A 27,918-nucleotide genomic window follows, 5' to 3' on the forward strand; every position below is an offset into this window, starting at 1 on the left:
GGAGCTGATCGGTGCCCCTCTGCCCATGCACCTGCCCTCAGGTGCCTAGTGGCAAATACGGCCCTGACTATAAGAAAGGCTGACCACTGCGGATGTCCTATATATGAGGCTCATTAACAACTGCAGAATTTCTGGGTTTTGTTTTGCTGATATAGATTGTGACATGCTTAAAAAAAAACTACAGTGCTCGGCAATCTCTTTCAGTCTCATAGACCATGTAGGGAGCAGGAGCACACATGCTTGTCAGCCACTCCATTAACCCTTTCCCAACATGTGATGTACACGTGTTTTAGTTTTTTTTTTTTATTTTTACAAGTTTGGTACTGTCCTAATCCATAATCGTAATTGACCTGGAGAATCATTGTGCCAGACAGGCATACATAGACATCATGCTGCTTCATTGCAAGAGTATGTATTGGGATCCCCATCTGCTTAAAAAATGTGTCGTAGGCTGGTTTTAGCCACAAAAAGGCATACCTCCAGCTTTTAAGGGAGAGAGACATTGAGGCACGTAGTGTTCTTACACACACTACGCTACCTCTTTTATAGCCCCTATACAGTATAGTGCCCACTATACACCACATGATCTGACAGAGTGAATTCCTCCACACAATATCTTTCACATGGACAGTAGGACGCCCACACAGTACATCCTCCCCTACATATGACGCGCCCCCTGGGCCTGTGTTGTGCAGGGGAACCCGGAACCGAGCCTGTTGTAGAATGCTGGGGGTTGTAGTCTCCGTGTGGCGGTGACCCGGTCCGTGCCCAGGGTGGTCAAACCAGTGGCAGTCTATTTGTATTGTAATTGTCCGACTACGCCACCCGTGGATTGCGGTCAGTGGGGACCGCCACTGCGCTGCAGACCGCTGAGGCTGATGTTGTTTGCGCAGCGGAGTATGGGATGACTCCCCACGGGAGAAGTATTGCCTCAGGGCAGCTAATGTGGATGATGGTGGTGATGGTGTGAGTGTCCCAGTACTGATGGTGCTGGTGCGGCGAGGAACCACAGAGACGTGCAGTTGCAGTTTTCAATGCTTTACTCACAGTTCTTTATCAGGTCACTTGTGCGCAGTTAGGACCGCCCGAGTCATGCTGCGTCCACCAGGTGAGGGACTCGGTCAACTCCCAGGCAATTCCGGAGTGTGGTTCAGAGCTCCCTTCTCTTTCCTTTCCTTTCTCTGGCCGTCCCCACCAGTGACCCACCTTTGTCCAGCTTCCTCGGGCCTTCTGTTGGCGAAACCTCTCTCCGATTTCCCTGACCCTATACGGTATGCTTTCCTGGTGGATGTAGTGAGGGGTCGCACCAAGATGTGGTAACAACCTCCGGTCTTTGGCTGAGGAATCTGTTGCCTCCACCAATTTGTGTTCCGGTACCCTGCTCTGCCAGCCCTTCACCCTGTATCTCCTCTGGGCATATGGGGTTCCTTCTGCCTTCGTGTCTCTGGGCCTTTCTCTGTGTTCCTTGCTTCCTTTCTCCTCTGTTCCAGTTCCTTTCCTACTTTCCTTTCTGTTCCTTCTTCTCTCTCTCTCAGGCTCCAGCCTCCTGACAAGGCCTGCCTGCAGAGGCTCTGCTTCCTGTCTTCTCCTCAGACTGTCTCCGCTGAACTGAACTGGACTGAACTCTGTTCTAAGATGGTGCCCACCTTTTATACCTCCTTCTGACACCCGAGCCCAGGTGACTTGCAACTAATGGGCTCCTGCCTATGCCCAGAGACCCACCCCTATCTGCTCCTACACCACTGGGTTTTCCTTTCCCCGCCCCACTCCAGCCAGGGACAGAAGCTGTCGTGCCTGCACTTCTGTGGGAGCACCGTTGAGCTGTCCCTCGGAAATGGGGTGTGTGTGATGCATGCAGCTAAACGAGTCCTGGTCCACACTCCATCCTTACCTGGGAGTGGAATATCACACCTCTGGTCTGAGGTGCAATACCCCTGTAGCAGCCGAGCCCTCGGGGTGCTACACATACACACAATATAATGGCTCCACAGTATCATGCCTGCATAGTGAAGGGTATGATACACACCAGGGTATGCTAACCCCTCGTCCCACAGTAAGTGGCCCAATCAATACATCCAGCCCCCAGCACACAGTATGATGGTTGCACAGAACACTCAAAAAGTAATGGCTGACTAATAATAAAGCCCTCCTACTCACCTCGCCCCTCGCACTGCACTGTTCATTGTGTGGACTGAGGCTTTTTGTGATCTACTGACGCCTGCTGAGCAGAGACTCAGATGCACAGGCAGGACGACTCCCCATTCCATCATAGTACTTAATGGTGTCTGCATTCTAAGGAAATACCCAGTAAAAGAGGGTCTGCGGGTACAAATGCCACTAGGCCCCCCAGCTCACCGCGTTACAGCAGCGACCCGTTGCCCAGTAAAAGAGGGTCTGCGGGTACAGTGCCACTAGGCCCCCCAGCTCACCGAGTTACAGCGGCCACCCGTTAGCCAGTAAAAGAGGGTCTGCGGGTACTGTGCCGCTAGGCCTCAGATCCCCCATCCCCAGCTCACCGTGTTACAGCAGTCACCAGTTACCCAGTAAAAGAGGGTCTGGGGGTAAAGTCCCGCTAGGCCTCAGGCTCCCCCAGCTCACCACTCCACAGCGGCCACCCGTTACCTAGTAAAAGAGGGTCTTGGGGTAAAATCCTGCTATGCCTCAGGTTCCCCCCAGCTCCACCTGATACCCAGTAAGTGGGTCCACGGGTACAGTGCTGCTAGGCCTCGGACTCCCACCAGCTCACTGCTCCACAACGGCCACCCGTTACCCAGCAAGAGGGTCTGGGGTACAGTGGCCTCGGACTCCCACCAGCTCACTGCTCCACAACGGCCACCCGTTACCCAGCAAGAGGGTCTGGGGTACAGTGCTGCTAGGCCTTGGGCTCCCCCCAGCACATCTCTCCACAGCGGCCACCCATTACCCAGTAAGGGGGTCTGGGGGTAAAATCCCGCTAGGCCTCAGGCTCCCCCTGCTCACCGCTCCACAGCGGCCACCCATTACCCAGTAAAAGGGGGTCTGGGGGTAAAATCCTGCTATGTCTCGGGCTCCCCCCATCTCCACCTGATACCCAGTAAATGGGTCTGCGGGTACAGTGCTGCTAGGCCTCGGGCTCCCCTCAGCTCACCGCTCCACAGCGGCCACCTATTACCGAGTAAGGGGGTCTCTGTGAGTTCAGTCCTGCTAGGCCTTGGGCTCCCCTCAGCTCACCGCTCCACAGCGGCCACCTATTACCGAGTAAGGGGGTCTCTGTGAGTTCAGTCCTGCTAGGCCTTGGGATCCCCCCAGCTCACTGCTCCACAGCGGCCACCTGTCCCCAGTAAGTGGGCCTGCGGGTACAGTGCTGCTAGGCCTCGGGCTCCCACCAGCTCACCGGTCCACAGCGGCCACTACCGAGTAAGGGGGTCTCTGTGAGTTCAGTCCTGCTAGGCCTCGGGCTCCCACCAGCTCACCGGTCCACAGCGGCCACTACCGAGTAAGGGGGTCTCTGTGAGTTCAGTCCTGCTAGGCCTCGGGCTCCCACCAGCTCACCGCTCCACAGCAGTCACCTGTTACCCAGTAAGAGGGTCTTGGGGTACAGGCCAGGTAATTTTTATTGCACAATGAACATGGTAATAACAAAACCTCCCAAAACAATGGAGAAATTGCTTTTTTTCCATTTTACCAGAATTATAATTTTTGTTCCCATTTTTCAGAACATATATTATTTAGTAAAAGTGATCATGTCAATCAAAGCTTCTACTTGTCCTGCAATAAAAACAAGCCATCATATGGCTATGTGGGAAAAATAAAAAAGGGTGGCTCCTGATAGAAAAGGAGGAAAAAATATCCTGGTCGGGAAGGGGTTAAGCAGACGCTATGTGATGGTGGAGCCCAGCGATGCTGAAGCTGTGATTGTAACATCCCCGTAACACCGCGCAGCTCCAGCAGAGGGACCGCACACAGCCAGCAGGCAGGGCGCTGCGTCACGTGACTTTGGGTGTCACATGACACACGCGCGTCAGAAGAGCCTTAGTGAGAGCGGACAGACACTGGCCGCTTCCTCCAGCAGTAAGTGTGCGCTCCGGAGGGCAAGTGTTCGGTGCAGCGTTATGGACGGCAGGTATCCCGAGTACCAGATCAGATACCACCCCGGCTGGGTTGCGCTGGTGCAGGTAAGGACGGCTATGTCACCCAGGCCTCACTCCTAGTGACTGTCCCTCCGGTATAATGCCATAGCAGCACGCTGCGGCTCATACTATGTACTGGACGGGGGGCACTTACTGGACGTCTCTGCACCGCCACCTGTACTCCGCCGTCACACACCCCTCTTTCCGGGAAGTGGATGTGGCTGCTGTATGCAGGATGTTATAAGAGCTGCTGAGAGCTCCGTGCGACATATAGTGCTGGTGATGGGGGCTTCATGTCTGCTGGGCGCCTGGTCTGTCTGCCTACCTGCTGTATTGATAATTGCTAGTGTGTAGTTCATCACTGGTGTTGGATGGAAGACTTGTCACATAAAGTTCTCTAGAATGTGTATTGTGCAGAATGGGCCACTTTACAGACGGGCGCTGCGAGATGGGCCGGCCACTTTACAGACGGGCGCTGCGGAATGGGCCGGCCACTTTACAGACGGGCGCTGCGGCATGGGCCGGCCACTTTACAGACGGGCGCTGCGGCATGGGCCGGCCACTTTACAGACGGGCGCTGCGGCATGGGCCGGCCACTTTACAGACGGGCGCTGCGGCATGGGCCGGCCACTTTACAGACGGGCGCTGCGGGATGGGCCGGCCACTTTACAGACGGGCGCTGCGGAATGGGCCGGCCACTTTACAGACGGGCGCTGCGGAATGGGCCGGCCACTTTACAGACGGGCGCTGCGGAATGTATATGCATGTATGGAATTTTTTTCTGTACACACGTGTACAGAAAAGCTGGGGAACGCACACGGCTCAAGATGTGCCTTGTCGATCAGTGTGGACATGATGCGCTATATGACTTAACAGGATTAGATGGCGTCTTTTGTCTCCATACGTCGTGCATATTGTTGTGTTCCTAGTGCAGCTCTGCTTAGAATTTCACTTTCTTCAGCAGATTTATAAAGAATTGACACTGCTGTAATGCGTAATCCCACATTTATTGTACAACATGTAAAACCCATGCTTTCTATATGTTACACGCACGGCGCTAGGTTCAGATAGGGGCCAGACAGGTTACATGAATTCTTTGGAATCCTGGGGGAACCATTACTCACGGCAACCATAGACCATGTGCTGCAGCTTTTCTCCGGCACACAGGGGTATTGACCCTCAGGCACAGACATGTATGTTGTTTCACTTGCTGACCAGAAACACTTGACAAGAGTCCTCAGAAACGGTAGAACAGTAGCATTTAATAAGAAGTCGCACAGCCAGCGCAAGTTAAGTCTTATGAGCAACAGGCTCCAGTCACAAACAGTACAGTTTCCTTAGCAGCACAGCAGTTCAAAGTCTTCCCAGTAGTACAGGACACCACAGTTCTAATGCAAAGGCACATTAATGAACGCCGCATTCTTTACAGCACAGTGAGATGGAGGAGGGGGGCAAGGTTTGCTGAGGGAGATGATCCCTGTGACACCATTTCTTCCAGTCCTTATCTTTCTGCCTGACAATATTCTGCACTGCTAGTTCAGGAACTCTACCTGACCTGTGCTTAGCTTCACTTCTGACTTGAATTCTTTTCACTTGCAGGGGGCTTCTGTGAGATACAGAACACACACAACCTTTCTCTTTTGCTCCAGCCAGACGTAAACAACTTCCCCACAATCCACCTGGGGCTCTGCTAAAACACTCCCCTTCTCCTGTGACTGTGTTAACCCCTCTAGTTGTAGTTGCTGGGTGCTTCTGGAGCACAACACTTCCTGTCTCCTGTACTTGTGTTACTTCTAATAGTTGCTGAATGCTGTTAAAGCAACAGCACTACTTCTGCATGTCACATATGCACTTAGTGTAGTTCTGTCATTTTCCCTACTGAAGCCAGTAGAGAACTGGAGTAATCCTCAAATATTGCCTGCTTTGTGGAATTCCAGTATGCCCTGAAATTGAGTTTTTAGCAGCACTATGTGAATGTTTTTTTTCCGTTAGCCATAATGTCATCAGACTTTGGTCCAGGTTTCACCAGTTTTTCTCTAATGGATAAGAAGTTTCCAGCTTCTCCTATCAAACAGTCCGTGATGGCATCTGAGTACCGTCTGACTTTTTTTTTTTTTTTTAACGGAACCATAGACTTATATTGGCGATTTTGATCTGACACTTGGCTCAATACCTGACCTGTCTCCGCAATTTTACACGACCACTTAGTCCGACAAAAGAAAAATCAGATATGTGAACAGTGTAATAGAAAATCGGTGTCATCGAAAATATTAAAAATCTCTGAAGTCACTCCCCTCCTCCCTCCTTTTTCTTATTACACAGATTTCCAGCAAGACAAGTAGCTGACACTAAAATGCCAGATTGTACTATAGACAGAGATCTAAACCATCTTAGTTGAAATGCATAAAGTCCTTTTGATGCCCAGATGACTGAAAGAAGATGCCTTTTGTGAGAAAGACAACAGATTTAAAATAGACGGGAGAACTCTTTTCAAAAAGTTGGACAGCAAAAAGGGTACATTTGTTTATACATAAAAAGGGCAGTGGAATCCCTTTTGTCCACTGGAAAAGGCCTTTTAAGTTTTGGAGAGGATTAAAGAAGATGCCTCACATTCTTTAGAAATAGCTATTGTCACCCGGCATACACATTCCTTTCATCAGAACAGCTTCAGCAGACAGTATGTCTCTAAAAGAAAATATAGAATATTGGAATTTGTTTAAATCTGATATTAATGAAACACACCTTTTCTGCACCGGAGCGAATAGGGAAAGAAGATGCATAAGCTTTCATAACTGTAACCCCTGCCAATGAGCCTAAAATTAGATACCATGTTTACTATCTAAGTAAAGATAAAATCCCAATGGAAATTATGGCGTCAATCTTGAGCTTGTGCGATCATCCGGTGAGGAGTTATCGCATAAATTTGGATTTCATAAAATCCTCAAGGGCCGAGAACATTCCACAACCCTGCCCACTTGAGCTCATCATGGGGAGGGTGTGTGGGGGTGGGACTCAGGGGCTGATAAAAGGCATGTGTGCATGATTCCCGTCCACTGGATGTTCTTCAAACGAAGCCCTCTCATTTGCTAGGCCAAATTGTATCTGTGATCGGTGTAGTAAGTTTCTTTTGTTTTATTCCTTTTATTTTAAGCAACTGTATGCTGTATTGTTTTTTGACCCCTTTTAAAATGTTTTATATATTTTTCAGAAACGCTGCCTCCCTATGGATTAAATATAAAATGTAATAGTTCGGTTCCTTTTTGTTCTGTAACCACGCCTAAAAGCCATACTTTTCCTATAAGGTGTCCAGTCTGCCTGTATAAACTATTGGTGGTGGCAGCGAGTAGTCTGGGGTTATTGTGGAGTTAGCGGCGATTGTACAGGGGTATATACACACATTCAATGTTTTGGAATCCGAAGGTGTATATACCATTCGCTCACTGTTAGTTTCCCGATAAATGGGCTGATAGTGCACGCAGCCTGCGGTCTTCCCCGTTAATTGTCAGCTAATTGTATAATTGTCCGATAGGGGGGCAGCAGAGAGCGGTTCGCTCAAGAGCTCACAGTAGGTGGTTCTGAGTGACCTTCCCCACCTGTGATATTGTGATAAATTCATGACAAACAGCTTTATAAACTATCATAAGATCGAGATCTATCCGTTAGACTGACGTGTGAATGAACCTACAAACTTGTTGTCCTCAGGGCTTTGGGTCTGACTTGTCTTACCCTGCAGAGCTGGGTATTTGCCCAGGAGCAGCTGCTGTAGGAGAAATGTGGCTTTACATGGCAGCCAATGAGATGAATTTTCATCCATGTAACATATGGACTTGGACATCTCTATTTTCTCAGAATCCGAGACTCTTTGAGGCTGATAGAGAGGTTTCTTGTTGACCCCATCTCTGTGATGTCAATAAGCCTTAAATGTCAGTTCTGGATTTCCCATGTAAGTAAGGCTATGTGCACACGGTATACTTTGAATGCAGAGTTTTCCAAGGCAAAGCCACTTCAGGAAGAAGACAGTGGTCGTTTTTTCTGTAGTATCTTCACTGGCGGTATTATCATTTTTTTTCATCTGTACTGTATAGAGAACTTTCCGCTTTATTTAACCATGTTGATTGTAGCATCGGCGTCCTTGCCTCCTGCTAGGCAGGGACGCTGTTCCCCTCACCTCTCCGCTCCATGCCCGGCGTCTTCCTCCCGCTCTGCTGGCAGTGCACGCTGCTTCCCGGCCACGGTGCTTAGGGCGCGCGCGCGCTTCCCCTCTCTTAAAGGAGCCGCGCGCGCCGTCCTAAGGAGTCCCCGGCCAATGGCCGGAGGACTTCACCATATATAAGGCACCTCCTCCAAAATGGAGGTGCCCGAGCAATGTTGTAGCACAGTTCATCACTCTGCTTCAGCCCTCAGGTCCCGTTTCCAGTTACCTGCCAGTTTCCTGTCTGATACCTGCCTGTCTCGTGTCAACCTGCTACTATTCCTGCGGTCCGACAGTCTGCCTACCAGCCCTGCCAGTCTGTCTATGGATCCGTCTGCCCGCTCACCTGGGAGCGCACATCTGCTACCTGCCTGCTAGCCTACCTGGAGGCTCCGCCGTCACGTGCTGTGACCACCAGCCTGTCCAGAGACTCTTGCACGCTCACCTGGGAGCGCTCATCTGCTACCTGCCTGCTAGCCTACCTGGAGGCTCCGCCGTCACGTGCTGTGACCACCTGCCTGTCCAGAGACTCTTGCCCGCTCACCTGGGAGCGTCCACCTGCTACCAGCCTGCTTGCCTACCTGGAGGCTCTGCCGTCACTTGCCGTGACCACCCGCCTATCAAGAGACTGTCCCAGTCACTTGCTGTGACTACCTGCCCGTTTACCCAGAGACTGTCCCGGTCACTTGCCGTGACTACCTGCCCGTTTACCCAGAGACTGTCCCGGTCACTTACCGTGACCACCTGCCCGTTTACCCAGAGATTTTCCCTGTCACTTGCTGTGACTACCTACCCGTCTTCCCTGGGCGCCACCCGCTTCCTTACAAGGGCCGCCCCCTTGTATAGTTGCTCAGAGGTTCCGCCTCCCTGACCCGTTACAGTTTGCTCGGGCCATGGAACCCGGTGGCACCCAAGCTCCCTCGCTCTCGGACCTATGTCATGAACTGTCCCGTCAGAGGTCCCAACAGGAGTCCATCCTGGGTCACCTGCTTAATGTCAACTCTCGCCTGGACACTGACTGCTCCACCAGCAACCACCGCTAGTGTCATGACTCGCAACCCGGCAGCGCCGCTGCCCACCAATACCATGGTATCCTGCCCCGGACCCCGGCTTTCTGCACCTCCTCACTTCGGAGGCGACCCCTCTCAAGCTCGGGGCTTCATAAACCAGTGCACCCTGCACTTTGAACTCCTGTCCCACCAGTTTATCTCCGACCGGGCCAAAGTTGCCTTCATCATGTCCCATCTCACGGGGGAGGCACTGGCTTGGCTAAATCCTCTATGGGAGAGAGGAGACCTCCTGGTGTCCGACCTGCCAGCCTTTCTCACGGCTTTCCGGAAAGTCTTCGACGAACCCGGACGGAAGACCTCATCCGCATCGTCTCTGCTACGCCTCCGTCAAGGAGATCTCACCGTGGGCCAATATGCCATACGGTTCCGTACCCTTGCTTCGGAGCTGGCCTGGGATAACGACGCACTGGTGTCTGTCTTCTGGGTGGGTCTGTCCGGCCGTATTAAAGATGAACTCGACGGTCGGGACATTCCTACCACTCTCGACGACTTAATAACACTCGCCACCCGGATTGACATCCGGTTCCAGGAGCGCGCCAAAGAGGTCACCCGTGAGAGGAGGTTTCCACGTCTAGCCCCTACTTTCCAGAAACCCATCACTCCCCAGGCACACTCACCTGAGCCTATGCAGGTCGACCAGACCAAGATGGTCAAAACCCGTCAAGACTCACGCCGTGCCGAAGGGAGCTGCTTCTACTGTGGCAGTAAGGAGCACCGGATCCGTTCCTGCCCTGAGAGATCGGGAAACGCCTGTGTCTAGGGTCGCTCAGAGAGGTCGCCCTAGACAAAAGTAAACCCTCTCCATCCCTGATGCTGTCAGTCTCTATCACCTGCGGAGAGAACCGCTATTTCGAACTGGCTCAACTTGACTCAGGAGCTGCTGGTAATCTCATCTCTCAATCCCTGGTAGAGAGGTACCGCATTCCCACCAAACCTCTGGCCGTACCTTTATCTGTCGCCGCCGTGGATGGGGGCCTCTTACCACATGCCATCCAACTCATCACCGAATCCTTAACTCTGCAGGTGGGAATGCTGCATTCTGAGAGCATCTCCTTTCATGTTCTGCCTGGACTCTCTCACGCACTCTTGCTGGGTCTACCTTGGCTCCAGAAACATGCACCCGTGCTTGACTGGCAGACCGGAGAAGTCCTTCGCTGGGGACAGGACTGCCATAAGACTTGTCTAGTTCCCGTTCATCCTGCTCGTCCTTCTCCTACCCCAGTCAATCTACCCGGTCTGCCGGTTCCCTATTGGTCTTATGCGGATGTCTTCAATAAAAAAGAAGCAGAGACATTACCCCCTCATAGACCATATGACTGTCCAATCGACCTGATACCCGGCTCTACTCCTCCCCGTGGGCGTATCTACCCTTTGTCCGCAGCAGAGACCCGGTCCATGTCTGAATATATTGAGGAGAATCTTGCCCGGGGATTTATCCGGAAATCTACCTCCCCGGCGGGAGCAGGCTTCTTCTTCGTCAAAAAGAAGGACGGCTCACTCAGTCCATGTATAGATTATAGAGGCCTTAACCAGATTACAGTGAAAAATAAATACCCCCTCCCGCTCATTCCTGAATTATTTGACCGCCTGAGGGGGGCTAGAATCTTCACCAAACTGGATCTCCGTGGGGCGTATAACCTGGTCCGTATCCGTCAGGGGGATGAGTGGAAGACGGCATTCAACACTCAGGACGGACACTATGAGTACCTTGTAATGCCCTTCGGTCTCTGTAACGCTCCTGCCGTCTTTCAAGAGTTGGTCAATGACATCTTCTGTGACCTTCTCTACTCCTGCGTGGTGGTGTACCTGGACGACATCTTGGTCTTCTCTCCGGACCTTCCTACTCACCGGAGGGATGTTCGTCAGGTCCTGCTCAGGCTCAGGCAGAACCACCTCTACGCTAAATTTGAGAAGTGCATCTTTGAGCAGACCTCTCTTCCATTTCTGGGCTACATAATCTCTCAGACCGGCCTACAAATGGATCCTGAGAAACTGTCTGCCATCCAGAAGTGGCCCCGACCAGAGGGGTTGAAGGCTATTCAGCGGTTCCTGGGCTTCGCCAACTATTACCGCCTCTTCATACCGCACTTCTCTTCCCGGACTGCCCCTATCTCTGCGCTCACCCGTAAGGGTACTAGTCCCAGAAAATGGCCGCCCGAAGCTGAGGAGGCCTTTCTTTCCTTAAAACAGGCCTTCTCCTCCGCCCCGGTGCTGCATCGTCCGGACGGTAACAAACAATTCTTCCTAGAGGTTGACGCTTCCTCCTCCGGAGCCGGGGCGGTACTTACCCAAAAGTCATCTTCCGGAAGAATGGTAACCTGTGGGTTTTTCTCCAAACTCTTCTCCTCTTCTGAACGCAATTATTCCATTGGAGACCGATAATTGTTAGCCATTAAGCTGTCACTGGAGGAGTGGCGTTACCTGCTCGAGGGGGCTCTTCACCCGGTAATAATTTACACGGACCACAAGAACTTGGCTTACCTTCAGAGCGCCCAGAGACTTAACCCGCGCCAAGCCCGGTGGTCCTTGTTTTTTGCCTGCTTTGATTTTGTTCATTTTCGCCCGGCAGACAAAAACATCAAAGCTGACGCCTTGTCCCGATCCTTCCTGGTATCTGATCTAGAGGAGGAACCTAAGCACATTATTGATCCCGCCAGAGTAATGCAAGTGGCTCCCGTGAGTCTAAATCGTCTCCCTCCCGGTAAGACGTTCGTAACAGTACCTGATCGGAAGAAGGTCCTACACTGGGGTCACTCGTCTAAGCTAGCTGGCCACGCCGGTCAGAAGAAGACCCTCCAGCTCATTACCCGGCATTACTGGTGGCCTACCCTGCACAAGGATGTAATAGACTTTGTTTCTGCCTCTGTGTCCTGCGCCCGCAACAAAGTTCCGAGACACCTGCCAGCCGGTCGCCTTCTTCCTCTTCCAGTACCTGCTGCCCCGTGGCAGCATATTGCTATGGACTTTATAATGGATCTTCCTGTCTCTGCCGGTTGTACGGTCATTTGGGTGGTCGCTGATCGCTTTTCCAAGATGGCGCACTTCATTCCCCTGCCGGGTCTCCCGTCTGCACCCGAACTGGCTAAACACTTTATCCGCCACATCTTCCGTCTTCATGGCCTGCCCCTCCACATCGTGTCAGATCGTGGGGTTCAGTTCACCTCACGCTTCTGGAGAGCCACATGTAAGTTGCTTGACGTCGCTCTGGACTTCTCCTCCGCTTACCATCCACAGTCCAATGGTCAAGTGGAGCGGATCAATCAGAACCTGACCAGTTATCTCCGGCACTTCGTTAATGCCCACCATTCGGACTGGGTGGATCTTCTACCATGGGCCGAGTTCTCTTACAATAATCACGAGAGCGAATCTTCCTCCAAATCCCCGTTTTTTGTAGTCTTCGGTCAGCATCCTCGGATCCCATTTCCCGTCTCCACCTCGGTGGACAATCCGGCTGCGGAATCTCTCGTTAGCGAATTCTCCTCCATTTGGGTGAGTACCCGATCCGCACTCCTTCAGTCGTCCGAGCGGATGAAGAAACACGCTGACAAGAAACACCTGGATCCTCCACAATTCCATCCTGGAGATAAAGTCTGGCTCTCGTCCAAATATGTCCGGCTCAAGATTCCTTCCTACAAGTTAGGGCCTCGGTTCATCGGCCCACTGGAAGTTATCAAACAGATCAACCCGTTGGCCTATAAATTGAAACTCCCGGCCAACCTACGGATCCCTAACTCCTTCCATGTATCTCTCCTCAAACCCGTGGTACTTAACTCTTTTTCCAAGTCTACAGGTACGCCTCCTGCTCCGGTTTCCGCTGAGAACGAGTTTGAGGTAGAGAACATTCTGGCCACCAAAAGGGTAAGAGGAAAGACCTTTTTTCTAGTAGATTGGAAGGGGTTTGGTCCTGAGGAGAGAACGTGGGAGCCCCGGGAGAACATCCATGCCCCTCTCATCCTTGATAAATTTCTGTCTGGCCTAAAAAAAGGGGGGCCTAAAGGGGGGGGTACTGTAGCGTCGGCGTCCCTGCCTCCTGCTAGGCAGGGACGCTGTTCCCCTCACCTCTCCGCTCCATGCCCGGCGTCTTCCTCCCGCTCTGCTGGCAGCGCACGCTGCTTCCCAGGCACGGTGCTTAGGGCGCGCGCGCGCTTCCCCTCTCTTAAAGGAGCCGCGCGCGCGCTTCCCCTCTCTTAAAGGAGCCGCGCGCGCCGTCCTAAGGAGTCCCCGGCCAATGGCTTGAGGACTTCACCATATATAAGGCACCTCCTCCAAAATGGAGGTGCCCGAGCAATGTTGTAGCACAGTTCATCACTCTGCTTCAGCCCTCAGGTCCCGTTTCCAGTTACCTGCCAGTTTCCTGTCTGATACCTGCCTGTCTCGTGTCAACCTGCTACTATTCCTGCGGTCCGACAGTCTGCCTACCAGCCCTGCCAGTCTGTCTATGGATCCGTCTGCCCGCTTACCTGGGAGCGCACATCTGCTACCTGCCTGCTAGCCTACCTGGAGGCTCCGCCGTCACGTGCTGTGACCACCAGCCTGTCCAGAGACTCTTGCCCGCTCACCTGGGAGCGCTCATCTGCTACCTGCCTGCTAGCCTACCTGGAGGCTCCGCCGTCACGTGCTGTGACCACCTGCCTGTCCAGAGACTCTTGCCCGCTCACCTGGGAGCGTCCACCTGCTACCAGCCTGCTTGCCTACCTGGAGGCTCTGCCGTCACTTGCCGTGACCACCCGCCTATCAAGAGACTGTCCCGGTCACTTGCTGTGACCCCCTGCCCATTTACCCAGAGACTGTCCCGGTCACTTGCCGTGACCACCTGCCCGTTTACCCAGAGACTGTCCCTGTCACTTGCTGTGACTACCTGCCCGTCTTCCCTGGGCGCCACCCGCTTCCTTACAAGGGCCACCCCCTTGTATAGTTGCTCAGAGGTTCCGCCTCCCTGACCCGTTACATTGATGACATAAGGTGCAACACTTCGTTTTGACATTGCTGTGGCTATGTTAATTGTATGTGGTGCTTTTTCAAGACATCGTTTGCACATACCCTTAAGCATGGTAGAGGTGATAATTGGCATCGAGCATGTACTGTACAGAATATGAGCTCGCTCACACTGGCGCATAGTACAAAGGAATGCAATGTGAGTAAATTTCGCATTGCACTCTGACCAGTGTTATTCAATGAGCTAGAGCAGAGCTGCTACTATTTTTTTTCTTCTAATGCCGATTCAGCATGAGAAAAAAAATCACAGCATGCTGCGATTGGCAGCGTATCTCGATCGGCACGCACCCATTCTAGTTTATAGGTGTGTGCAAAACATCAGACTGCACTCGGATGTGCAGTCCCATATACTCTAAGACTAGCAATGGAGAATATGGAGAGATTAATCCTTCCTCCTTCTCCTCACCTGAAGTCCGATTCTCGCATGTAACAAACGTAAAGGGATGCACTACATTTAGAAAGGGCAGGAAAGACCGTAAAAGTGGAGGGGTGTGTATTTTTGTAAAATCCAACTTAAAACCTGTGCTCAATGACGACATTGGGGGGAGCTTCGACAACGTAGAGTTCGTGTGGGTAAATGTACATGGGGATGGCAATAATGGAAAGCTGCAAATTGTAGTTTGCTACAAGCTACCTAATAGAGCTGAACAGGTAGAGGATGAAATGCTACAGCAAGTTAAAAAGGCAGCAAATAATAATAGAGTCCTTATTATGGGGGATTTTAACTCTCCAGACATTCAATGGGACATAGAATCTTCCAGTTGTGCTAAAAGCGCAAGTTCTTATCCACAGTTCAGGACAATTACCTCTCTCAGGTGGTAGATGAACCAACCAGGGGAGATAATCTGCTAGATTTGGTGCTGCCTAATAGACCAGACACAATTTCAGATCTACAGGACCGGGAGCATTTGGGAAACAGCGATGATAATATGGTAAGTTTCAATAGAATTTTCAATGAAACATTCAAAAAGGAAATGCAAAAACCTGCAACTTTAGGAAAGCTGATTTCAACAAATTAAAGGAAAAGCTTAATCATGTAGACTGGGACCATGTCATGGTAACTGGGGATACCGAACATAAATGGGGCATGTTTAAGGAAATACTACTAGAAAACTGTAGAAAACTTGAAAATGTCCAGGAATAAAAAGAAACCATTATGGATAAGTAAGGCTGTACGAAGTTTAATAAGACAAAAACAAAGGGCATTCAAAATATTAAAGGCTGAGAATACAGAAATAGCATTTCAGGAGTATAACGTTATAAATAAGAAATGTAAAAAAGAAATCAAGCTAGCAAAATTATCTACAGAGCAACAAATCGCCAGCGACATTAAAATAAATCCCCAAATTTTTTAATATTACATCAATGCCAGAAAGTGAAAATCAGATATCGGACCCGTAAAAGACTATAATAACAAGATAATTATAGAAGACAAAGAAAAGGCTGAGATATCAAACAGGCACTTTTTATCCCTGTTCACCAACAAACCATCTGTTCCAGGGAGCTTTCAACAAGGCAAAAATCAAAGTTCACCACCTGATATAACTAGTTTAACATTAAAAAAAGTACGCCTGCCTCTGAGCAAATTAAACATTGACAAATCCCCTGGACCAGATGGTATTCATCCACGGATACTGAGGGAATTAAGCTCAGTAATTGATATACCACTGTATCTGATATTCTTAGACTCTTGTAAAATGGGTGGTGCTACAGGATTGGAGGATGGCTCATGTGGTACTGATATTTATTTAAGAAAGGTAAGAAGGTGGATCCAGGTAACTACCATCCAGTAAGTCTGACCTCAACCGTGTGCACAGTTTTTGAGGGCATTATAAAAGATGACCCTGAAGAGTTATATCCAGAGAATAATATAATAAATGACAACCAGCATGGATGCATGAAAGACAGGTTGTGTCTGACCAACATGTTGGGGGTTTATGAGGAGGTAAGTGCAAATCTGGATGTTGGTAATGCGACTGATGTGATTTATCTGGACTTTGCAAAGGCATTTGGTACTGTACCACATAGCAGCCTTATACTGAAGCTACAGAAGCAAGGACTTGGGGGAACTATATGCAGATGTGTAAGGAATTGGCTAGATGATAGAAAACAAAGAGTCGTCATACATAGTACGTTCTCTAAATGGGATATAGCCAGCAGTGGGGTACCGCAGGGATCTGTGCTAGGACCGATTTTTTTTTTTTATTTTTTTTTTTTTAACCTCTTTATTAATGACCTGAGGGTTGGGATTGCGAGTAAAGTTACAATCTTTGCTGACAACACCAAACTATGTAGGATATTAAAATATGATCTTGACATCACAATATTGCAAACCGATCTTGATAAGATGACTGAATGGTCAAACACTTGGCAAATAAGATTTAATGTTGATAAATGTAGCGTAATACATCCAGGACAGAGTAATCACATTGGTACATAAACATTAAATGGGAGTATACTTGGGACTACAGAACAGGAGAAGGACTTTGGTATTCTGGTTACAAGTAAAGCCCCCGTCTCACATAGCGAGATCGCTGCTGTGTCACGGTTTTGGTGACGCAACAGCGACCTCACCAGCGATGTCGCTATGTGTGACACTTTGCAGCGATCAGGCCCCTGCTGTGAGGTTGCTGATCGCTGCAGAATGTCCTGGACCTTTTTTTGGTCGTTGCCCTCCCGCTGGTCAGCACACATCGCTGTGTGTGACCAGCGGGAGCAGCGATCAGGCTGGTAAACATGATAAACAGCGGGTTACTAGGGGCACACGCACTTAGTAACCCGCTGTTTATCATGGTTACGAGCCTGCTAAAGTGAGCGGTAACCTCCCGCTCACCGTAGCAGAGTGGTAACCATGATAAACAGCGGGTTACTAGGTGCGCGTGTGCCCCTAGTAACCCGCTGTTTATCATGGTTACCAGCCTGCTCCTGCTTCAGCAGGCTGGCAACCAGGAGCAGGACATCATGGAAAGATTCTTTCCACGATGTCACTGCTCCCCTGATCGTTGGTGAGCCTGTCTGTTTGACAGCTCACCAGCGACCACATAGCGACGCAGCAACGATCCCTGACAGGTCGTATCGTTGTCGGGATCGTTGCAGCGTCGCTAAGTGTGACGGGGCCTTAAGCTGAGCAGCAGTACTCAATGTCAAGCAGCTGCCGCAAAAGCAAACAAGATTTTAGGATGTATAAAAAGTAAAAATAAAATCCTGCACGTTCTGCTGCCCCTTTATAAATCACTGGTGATGCCACATCTGGAATATGGGATCCAGTTTTGGGCTCCACATTTTAAAAAGGATATTCAGAAGTTAGTCAGTTTACAGGTGGGCAACTAGATTATTACAAGAGATGGAAAGCCTCTCATATGATAAGGTTGGAAAAGTTGGGCTTGTTTAGCTTAGAAAAAAGACGCCTCAGAGGAGATCTGATTTACGTGTATAAATATACAGTGGGTACGGAAAGTATTCAGACCCTTTAAATTTTTCACTGTTTCATTGCAGCCATTTGGTAAATTCTAAAAAGTTCATGTTTTTTCTCATTAAAGTACACTCTGCACCACATCTTGACTGAAAAAACAGAATTGTAGAAATTTTTGCAAATTATTAAAAAAGAAAAACTGAAATATCACATGGTCATAAGTATTCAGACTCTTTGCTCAGTATTGAGTAGAAGCACCCTTTTGAGCTAGTACAGCCATGAGTCGTCTTGGGAATGATGCAACTAGTTTTTCACACCTGGATTTGGGGATCCTCTGCCATTCTTCCTTGTAGATCCTCTCCAGTTCCGTCAGATTGTATGTTGAACGTTGGTGGACAGCCATTTTCAGGTCCCTCCAGAGATGCTCCATTGGGTTTAGGTCAGTGCTCTGGCTGGGCCAGTCTAGAATGGTCACAGAGTTGTTCTGAAGCCACTCCTTTGTTATTTTAGCTGTGTGCTTAGGGTCATTGTCTTGCTGGAAGGTGAGCCTTCGGCCAAGTCTGAGGTCCAGAGCATTCAGGAAGAGGTTTTCATCCAGGATATCTCTGTACTTGGCAGCATTCATGTTTCCTTCAATTGCAACCAGTCGTTTTGTAACCTTGGCACAGATCTGGCCAAGGTTACAAAAGAATTTCTGCATTACTCAAGGTTGCTAAAAGCACAGTGGCCTCCATAATACTTAAATGGAATAAGTTTGGGACCACCAGAAGCAGGGCTGTGGAGTCGGTAAGCCACAGTTGCGACTCCGACTCCTGGATTTTATCAGGTTCCGGCTTCGACTCCGGCTCTGACTCAAACTCCTTCATAAATGGCCAATTCGTAACAATAAATTTACTGTTGTAAAATATTAACATCGTGCTTATTCAGTTTCTCATCATCATATAAGTAATCAGACCACTTAGAGCAAAAACTATATTTATTAGAATACAGCAAATAACTTTTATAAACTTTTCTAAACTCTTGTAAGTAAATATGCAATAAACACTGTTATGCAGTTAATAAGAAGAAATCTATAAATTTGTCCTCAGAAAAAGTATTGCCTCTGTCAGATCCTCCTTCATGGATGCCCTCAAATCTGATCTAATTATTTTGAGAGCAGAGAACAACCTCTCTACACTAACTTGGGTTGGTGGCAAAGCAGTAACCACTCGGGCAACATCTCTGACAATGTCAGGATACAGAGGAATCGCTTGTTGCACTGTTATTTTTGATGAACGGTCAAATTTCTCAATTTCTTTTAGTGCACATGAAAAATTCTGCTGAAATGTACTGGCTGTGTTCTTTGATGGGGATGACTCTTCTTCTATGCGGGAACGCTTTGCACGGTCCTTGTGATCCAAATACTTTTCGAAATTAAATTCTTCATCAGTTGATGATGAGGGTGAAGATGTGGCAGGACGACCAAATTCTTCTTGTTCCTCCTGACTGTTCTGCAACCCTTTCATCCGTACTGCTATTTCAAACAGAGCTTCTTTTCCTTTAGTTAGCTGTTGATCATCTAGAAGAATCCGATGCATTGGGTCTACATAAACAGCTGCAAAAAGAATGTTATTTTGTAATAGTAGCTCCTCTCTCCGTTTCATTGATGTAGCAATGCCACTTGCAATTAACCCTCCTCTTTGGGACAGGCGAAACATCAGGTTCTTCCACTCCTTTAAGAAAATACCTGGAGTTAAGTCCTCTGCTTGTAATTTTTTAGTCACTGTAAATGGGTGCTCTAGCAATTTTTCCAGCTCAGTCACCTGATTCCACTGACTTTCATTTAGCGTCAGTTGAGGGTTAGCCATGTCTACAAGAAAGGTTTTCAGTTCAACCAAGCGCTGAATCATTAAGTAAGTACTGCCCGATCGTGTGGCTTGATCAATAATTACCCCTTTTCCAGCACGTCTCTTTAAAATTGAGTCAACTTTAGGGGTTCTGGCAACAGTAGCCAATTTTCCCACCTTGCCAATCAGTGCAGCAGCATGTCCTTCTTGCAGACAGTCACTTATAGCCAGCTGTAGCGTATGCACAACACAGCGCATGTGATGAATGAAAGAACGGATTGACACAGTTTCAACAAGATCATTTAAACTATCATGTTGCTGTTCATCTGAAGCAACTTCAGTTTGCTCCTCAGTTACAATACTGTGTTCCTCTATTTCAAACATTTCTGTGTCTGTGGACCCAGAATGTTCTTCTAGCTGCTGGTCACCATCATTACTCTCATTCATTAGCTTAATAGTACTTATCATATTTGAAGCATTGTCAGTTACGACAGAAAGAACTTGCTCATTTTTAAGTTCATAGTCTTGCAGAACCTTTTCCACCAAGACCTGGAGAAACTCACTGGTGTGATGAGCTTTGGTGTCTTTTACTGTCAATGTCTTGGTAACTATTTCATTTTTGTCACAAACAAATCGGACATTGATGGCAAAATAGTTCACTCTGTGAAGTGTGCAGGCATCCATTTTAAGAAACAGAAAGCATCCCTTGAGAGTTTTTTTAAGTTCTTCCTTTTGTTTAAAAGCTTCTTCGATTACTAATTTTCTAATACTCTCTCCAGAGAAACACCAATCTTGCGGGCCATTTCCCCATTCAGACACATAAAAGCTGGTCGTGAAAATAATGAAATAGGCACACTATCCTTTACAACAAGCTCTATGATCTGTTTTTTAAATGTATCTACTGTCATTGTCACAGTAACTTTGTCACTGACAAAATATCTTGCAACTGATGGCTGCAAAGTTCTCTGCTCCTTTGTTTGGCTGGAAGAGCTGGGCACTGGTTCATTGGTTTGGATGCAGTCTTTCTCATCCACTGCTTTCAGTACTTCTGGATGAAAGCGCTGTAAATGTCTCTTTAGATTAGAAGCTCTGGTAGGAGCATTTTTATCTTTGCCTGAATATGCACTGATCTTGGCTCCACAGCATTTGTTTTCATCTGGATCATCTGTCATACACTGACAGACATAATGTTTTCTATCTTGAGTGATGGTGAAATGTTCAAATACAGCTGATTTAATGTGACACTTCTTTGACATTCTCAGGTTTTTAATTCTGCATTCACAATCCAAATGACAATTGTTTTTCCTAAAAACAATTGTACAAAATTATTGCGAGGTCGTACAACTGATATAGTGGTCAGTAATACTGTTATTCCTCATGTACTCACAGTTAACTGATGCAAAGTTTGTTGAAAGGATAATACTTCTTACAGTCTTCCTCTTCTGAGTAGCAGCTGGGAGATGCTTGGAAGACGCACACCTAGTAAACATCTAGTCTAGAGGAGGAACTTTACTACTAAGAATTTGCAACACATTTTCACTTTCAGTTTCATACATTGTAAGTAGGGGGGTTGGGGCAGCATGAGGATAACCAAGTATAAGATTAGATAAGGGCAGTGGAGAACAGTGACACACAAGAAGTAAGAAATGTCTCTATCTCCAGCAGAACTGCTTATCACTGTTGTTCATAGTTTGATAGAACATATATATTTGAGTAACATTTATAAAATTCATATGAAAGTTCAATTATGAAATATGAATACATTTTTTTTAAAGCTGGAGTCGGTACATTTCTACCGACTCCAACTCCACGACTCCGACTCCACAGCCCTGACCAGAAGTCTTCCTAGACCTGGCCTTCCAGCCAAACTAAGCAATCGTGGGAGAAGAGCCTTGGTGAGAGAGGTAAAGAAGAACCCCAAGATCACTGTGGCTGAGCTCCAGAGATGCAGTAGGGAGATGGGAGAAAGTTCCACAACGTCAAAAGTTCCACTGCAGCCCTCCACCAGTCGGGCCTTTATGGCAGAGTGGCCCGATGGAAGCCTCTCCTCAGTGCAAGACATATGAAAGCTCGCATTGAGTTTGCTCAAAAACACATGGAGGACTCCCAGACTATGAGAAATAAGATTCTCTGGTCTGATGAGACGAAGACGGAACTTTTTGGGGATAATTCTAAGCGGTATGTGTGGAGAAAACCAGGCACTGCTCATCACCTGCCCAATACAATCCCAACAGTGAAACATGGTGGTGGCAGCATCCTGCTATGGGGGTGTTTTTCAGCTGCAGGGACAGGATGACTGGTTGCAATTGAAGGAAACATGAATGTGGCTAAGTACAGAGATATCCTGGATGAAACCTCGTCAGTGCAAAGTATGAGTTCTGATTTGGCTAGGTGAGAAGCTCTGGACTGAGGTCTAAGGGGTAATGTTTCTCTTTTTCTCTGAAGAGGCAATTTGCATACATTCTTATCATTTTTGAGTAATACTTTAGCCTAGGGGGAGTACCTCATTTTCAGTAACTCAAACTTGTAATATATAGCCATACCTAGTGAAAAAGTGTTTGTCCCCTTTCTGATTTCTTATTCTTTTGCATGATTGTCACACTTAAATGTTTCAGATCACAAAACAAATTTAAATATTAGACCGAGATAACACAAGTAAACACAGAATGCAGTTTTTAAATGAAGGCCTTTATTATTAAGGGAAAGAAAATCCATATCTACCGGGCCCTGTGTGAAAAAGTGATTGCCCCTAAACCTAATAACTGGTTGGGCCACTCTTAGCAGTAACTGCAATCATGCGTTTACGACAACTGGCAATGAGTCTTTTACAACCCTCTGGAGGAATTTTGTCCCACTCATCTTTGCAAAATTGTTGTAATTCAGGCACATTGGAGGGTTTCCGAACATGAACTGCCTTTTTAAGGTCAAGCCACAGCATCTCAATTGGATTAAGGTCAGGACTTTGACTAGGCCACTCCAAAGTCTTAATTTTGTTTTTCTCAAGCCATTCAGAGGTGGACTTGCTGGTGTGTTTTGGGTCATTGTCCTGCTGCATAACCCAGGTGCGCTTCAGTTGGAGGTGACGAACAGATGGCCGAGCATTCTCCTTCAGGATTTTTTGGTAGACAGCAGAAGTCATGGTTCCATTTACCACAGCAAGTCTTCCATGTCCTGAATCCGCAAAACAGCCCCAGACTATCACACTACCACCGCCATATTTTACTGCTGGTATGATGTTCCTTTTCTGAAATGCTGTGTTACTTCTACACCAGATGTAATGGGACATACACCTTCCAAAAAGCTCAACTTTTGACTCATCAGTCAACAGCGTATTCTCCCAAAAGTTTTGGCAATCATCAAGATGTTTTCTGGCAAAGCTGAGATGAGCCTTTGTTCTTTTTGTTGAGCAGTGGTTTTTGTCTTGGAACTCTGCCATGCATGCCATTTTTGCCCAGTCTCTTTCTTATGGTGGAGTCATGAACACTGACATAAACTGAGACAAGTGAGGCCTGCAGCTCTTTGGATGTTGTTGTGGGGTCTTTTGTGACCTCTTGGATGAGTTGTCACTGTGCTCTTGGGGTAATTTTGGTCAGCTAGCCACTCCTGGGACGGTTCACCACTGTTCCATGTTTTCGCTATTTGTGGATAAGGGCTCTCACTGTGGTTCGCTTGAGTCTCAAAGCTTTAGAAATCGCTTCATAACCTTTTCCAGACTGATATATCTCAATTACTTTGTTTCTAATTTGTTCCTGAATTTCTTTAGATCGCAGCATGATGTCTAGCTTTTGAGGTTCTTTTGGCCTACTTCACTTTGTCAGGCAGGTCCTATTTAAGTGATTTCTTGACTGAGAACAGGTGTGGCAGTAATCAGGCCTGTGTGTGGCTAGGGAAATTGAACTCTTCTTCAAAGATGTGATAAACCACAGTTAATTTATGTTTTAAGGGGGGGGGTGGCGCAATCACTTTTTCACACAGGGCCCTGTAGGTTTGGATTTCTTTTTCACTTAATAATAAAGACCTTAATTTAAAAACTGCATTATGTGTTAAATATTTGTTTAATTTTTAATATTTGCATTTGTTTAGTGATCTGAAACATTCAAGTGTGACAAACATGCAAAAGAATAAGAAATCAGGAAGGGGGCAAACACTTTTTCACATCACTGTATGTCTTATGGCTGGGGGCAATCCACTGTAATGGACGGCCAGCAATCAGACCATTTTCAACTATCTTGTAGTTAGATGATGTCAGTGTAAGAATCAGCGGTAAGAATGTACATCTACTCTGGCTGGAAGCAGTAAGCTATATTACTTGCTCTGTCGTAATCATTTTACACTAGAAAGAGTGCATAAGTAATAATATTCATGATAATTATTTATTGTGATCTCCACCCCATATTATCGATACCCAGAATATTATCCACCTTTATCCTCCAGTATATTATCACCCCTCCCTTATTTCCTCTGGTATATTTCCACCCCAACCCTGTACTTTCTGGATATATTATCCCCAACTCCCATGTCATCTGTTATAACAGTATCTCCACCCCTCCCTCTATATTTTAAACCCTGCATCCTACATTAGGTTGAGGCTAGTCAGCAACTTTAGTCACATGGCTTACAATCGCGGATGAGATAGCATTGAGACCGCTCTGATATTGCAGCAAACAACTTGCAAAAAATGGGAACCGGTTGACTGATTTTTATCTCTTCTTGTTGCAGTACTCTTAAGGTATCCCATTCACCCATGTGACCCGATTCGCCTGCATTACGTTGTGATGACGCAACTGCATGGATTGAGCTTTAGCTGAGGTACCTGTGTTGCGGCCATAGCCACCGTCTAACCCCAGCCTTAATTGTCCTCTCATCCTTCTCACAAATGTGCAGGTGTGGCTGCAGGCTCACCCCACAATGCCTCCAGTCCCATTTCCCGGGCTCCGTGAAAACTAATTGCCTGCACTAACCGCTGTTACAGAGCTTTGCCATCTCAGGATAGTAGCATGGACTCTATTCTGACTCCATAGCTAGGCTGCAAGTGTAGGGCTCTTGATTTGACCTTACCCAGGCCGAATTCACAATGAATCCTCGTTTGGTGAAGGTTTTTTTCGCAGACTGACATCTGGAATGTGAACATGTTCTGTTTAATGTCCCAAAGCAGACGAAGTCTGCATTGCATGGGAGGAACTTCAGAACCCAGATTGAGGTCCTTTTTAAGCTTGTTGCATGGTCCTCATATGGGAATGCCCTCATTACTTCCTGGCTGTTGGAGATGATCTTGTGAAGTCTGAGGTTTGCTGATGACAGCATTTCCTGTTTTCTAGAGAGCAGATCAATTGCTTCTTCACTTGTGGGCAGAGACTTAAACCCATCATCTACATAAAAGTTCTCCACAAGTAGATGCGCATTAGATCCATACTCTCACCTTCCTAGGCTCTTTGTTTCAGTCCATAGATTGCAACAGCAGGCGAGGGACGGTGACCAAAGATATGTACCTTTAGCCGGTAGTCTATGACCTCGTTGTGGATTTGTGGATGTCATTGTCCTTGTGCCATATGAACCTGAGGTAGTTTCTACGGTCTTCCCTTACGATAAAACAGTGACACATTTGCTGGATGTCAGCCATTACTGCAGCAGGTTCTTGTCTGAAGCGAATCAGTACTTCTACTAGGCTGTTGTTTAGATTAGGCCCAGTAAGGAGCAGGTTATTGAGAGAGATGTTTTCATACTGAGCACTAGAGTCAAACACCACTCTGATTTGGTTAGGTTTGTGAGGGTGATAGACACGAAAAGACGGAAGGTACCAGCATTCTTTTCCTTCCTTTAGTGGTGGTGCAAGCTCTGCATGACCTCTGTCAAAGCTATTCTGCATGAAGTACACAAAATATTTCTCCATCTCTAATTTCTCTTTAGGGTGCATTTTAACGATGAAAACCTTGTAGTTGCTTGCTGCAGACTGTTTGGCGACTTTGTTCTTGGAGAACAAAAGGCTAAAGGTGCTACCCAGCTGTTAAAATCAACCTGAGTGAATTCCTTTTCTACAACCCTTATGAATTCCTTGTCCTCTTCTGTATGTGCCAGTTTGTTGTCTTGTAGAATTGAACTCTGTTGACCTGAGGTTGTCCTCACAGGACAGGTACGTGTTTATGTTATCAGCAGTTTCTTCTTCTTTATTCGTACTCCCATGACAGCACCACGAGAGAGAGGATCCGTCCATCAAGGACAGGAAACCTACAGGTTAAAAAGGGCGGCACCTCTCTCCCGCCTCAGTTTAGGTTTCCTGGCCATGATGGGAGACCTCTCAGGCTACCTGCAGGATGAAGACGGTCTCCTGCCCCAGATGAAGTTGACAGGGTGTTTGGAATAATGTCTCCCACCCTGGGTCGGTCCTGGATTTCTGGAGACGCTAGGCAGTGCAGGAGTTCCGGGCCGCGCCGGCGGGGAACGTGACAGGCGCGGCCCTGTGACGTGTTTCCGGTGCGTCGGATACTCCACCGGAAGTGGGCGGGGCTCGCGCGCGCAACCCGGAGGTCTTGTGCGAGCATGAAGACGCCGGGAGTACAAGGATACGCGCGAGCTGCTGACAGCGGCGGTTAGCCCACCGGGGGGACGGGGGTGTGGGGGTGGGAGTGTGTGACCTCCTTCCTGAACCTCCGGAAGAAAAAAAAAAAAAAACACACAGGTACCAGTTATGGCCAGTATAAAAGATACCTGGCAACATACGGAGGTGCTTCCCAGCCCATTGTTTTTGCCTTAGCTGCTCCTGTGAATCTCCCATGTTTACTATCACCTCAGCAAGAACAACTGCTGCAGGAGCAGCCCTCTGGGGAGCCCTCACAACTGGCGGTGCAGCAACGTTCCCGGTCCGGGTCCAATCGTTCGGCTAGAAAGTTCACCGCAAAAAGCAGAAAAGAAGGTCCGGTTCGGCGTGATTCTCTGCCGGTTAAGATGGATTCTTCTGCTTCTTCGGTACCAAATATTCCATGGGGTAAGTGGAATCTTCGTGAAAGTTCTACTAATTCTTCCTCCTTCTTCTCTATAGCTTTCTTTCAGAGCAAGAAATGTTCATTTAAAACTATACATAAGGAATGTGCCTTATGCTGCAGCCCGCTCCCTGATGCATATGTTAAGAACTTATGCCAGCCTTGTATTGACAAGGTAGTGACGGAAGAAACCCCGGGGTTTTCCTTGGGCCTAAAGTCTTTAATTAGAGAAGAAATAGGCAAGGCTCTGCAGGGGAAATCTGAGTCCAGTCATGTTCCTAGGGACCCTCAGCCGGGCTCAGATTCTGATGTTTCAGATGTTTCTTCTTCTTCTTTCTCTTCCTCTGATGGCGAGTCGGATAGACAGTGTTTTCCTCTGCAAGAGGTTGATGCCTTGGTGAAAGCTGTCCTGGCTACCATGGGCATTATGGACACGAGGCCGGAAAAATCTGTAGAGGATGTAATGTTTGGGGGATTAGGACAAAAGAAGAAAAGATGCTTTCCCTTGAATACGAGAGTCAAAGATCTCATTGACAGAGAGTGGCAAAAACCAGACAGGAAGGGCAACGTTCATCCCTCTTTTAAAAGGAGGTATCCATTTGATGATGCTGCATGTACCTCTTGGTCTAAGGCACCAAGGTTGGATGTCGCCATCGCTAAGGCATCAAAGAAGTCTTCTCTCCCATTTGACGACATGGGAGCATTAAGAGACCCCCTGGACAGACGAGCCTATACCTTCCTGAAAGGTGCGTGGGAGACAGCTGCAGGAGCTCTGAAACCAGCAGTAGCCGCCACCTGCACATCGAGGGCCCTAATGGTTTGGCTAGAACAGTTAGACAATCAGCTAAAGGAGGGTGTCTCTAGGAAGGAGATTATTTCTTCCCTTCCCCGGATCCAGGGTGCTGCTGCCTTTCTTGCTGATGCGTCTGCGGATTCGGTTAGATTGGCAGCAAAATCATCAGCTCTGTCAAATGCTGCTCGGCGAGCCCTATGGATTAAATGCTGGCCTGGAGATATACAGACGAGGTCTAGACTTTGTACAATCCCTTGCGAAGGAGAATATCTTTTCGGCCAGACCATGGACGAACTGTTGGAAAAAGCCGGAGATCCTAAGAAGGGTTTTCCGTCTGTAACTCTACCCGCTTTTAAGAAATCGTTTCGGAAAAAGAAATTTATCCGAAGGAGATTTTTCAAAGAACAATAAAAATTTGAAGAAAGAGGTCGCAAAGGTAGAGGCCTACTCTTTGGTTCTTCTTCCAAAAACGAACCGAAACCAGGGGAATCACAATCGGCCCAGGTGGGAGGGAGATTGTCTTTATTCCTCCCTGCTTGGGAAC

General features: G+C 47.9%; 1 protein-coding gene across 2 annotated transcripts in view; it reads left to right on the forward strand.

Annotated features, from left to right (window-relative positions):
• The first annotated feature begins 3,949 nt into the window (after nucleotides 1-3,949).
• Nucleotides 3,950-27,918, forward strand: part of MAT2B (methionine adenosyltransferase 2 non-catalytic beta subunit) — a 68,522-nt gene continuing 44,553 nt past the window's right edge. The window contains exon 1 of one of the 2 annotated variants that reach the window (XM_073651223.1): nucleotides 3,950-4,154. In XM_073651223.1, coding sequence (XP_073507324.1) covers nucleotides 3,987-4,154 — 168 coding nt within the window. In that variant the 5' untranslated portion in view covers nucleotides 3,950-3,986. The remainder of the gene's footprint in view (nucleotides 4,155-27,918) is intronic. The other variant, XM_073651224.1, reaches the window with a different exon arrangement.

This window comes from Phyllobates terribilis, unplaced genomic scaffold (assembly GCF_046119375.1).
Source record: "Phyllobates terribilis strain yellow unplaced genomic scaffold, ASM4611937v1 Scaffold_11__3_contigs__length_659146591, whole genome shotgun sequence".
Classification (NCBI taxonomy): domain Eukaryota; kingdom Metazoa; phylum Chordata; class Amphibia; order Anura; family Dendrobatidae; genus Phyllobates; species Phyllobates terribilis.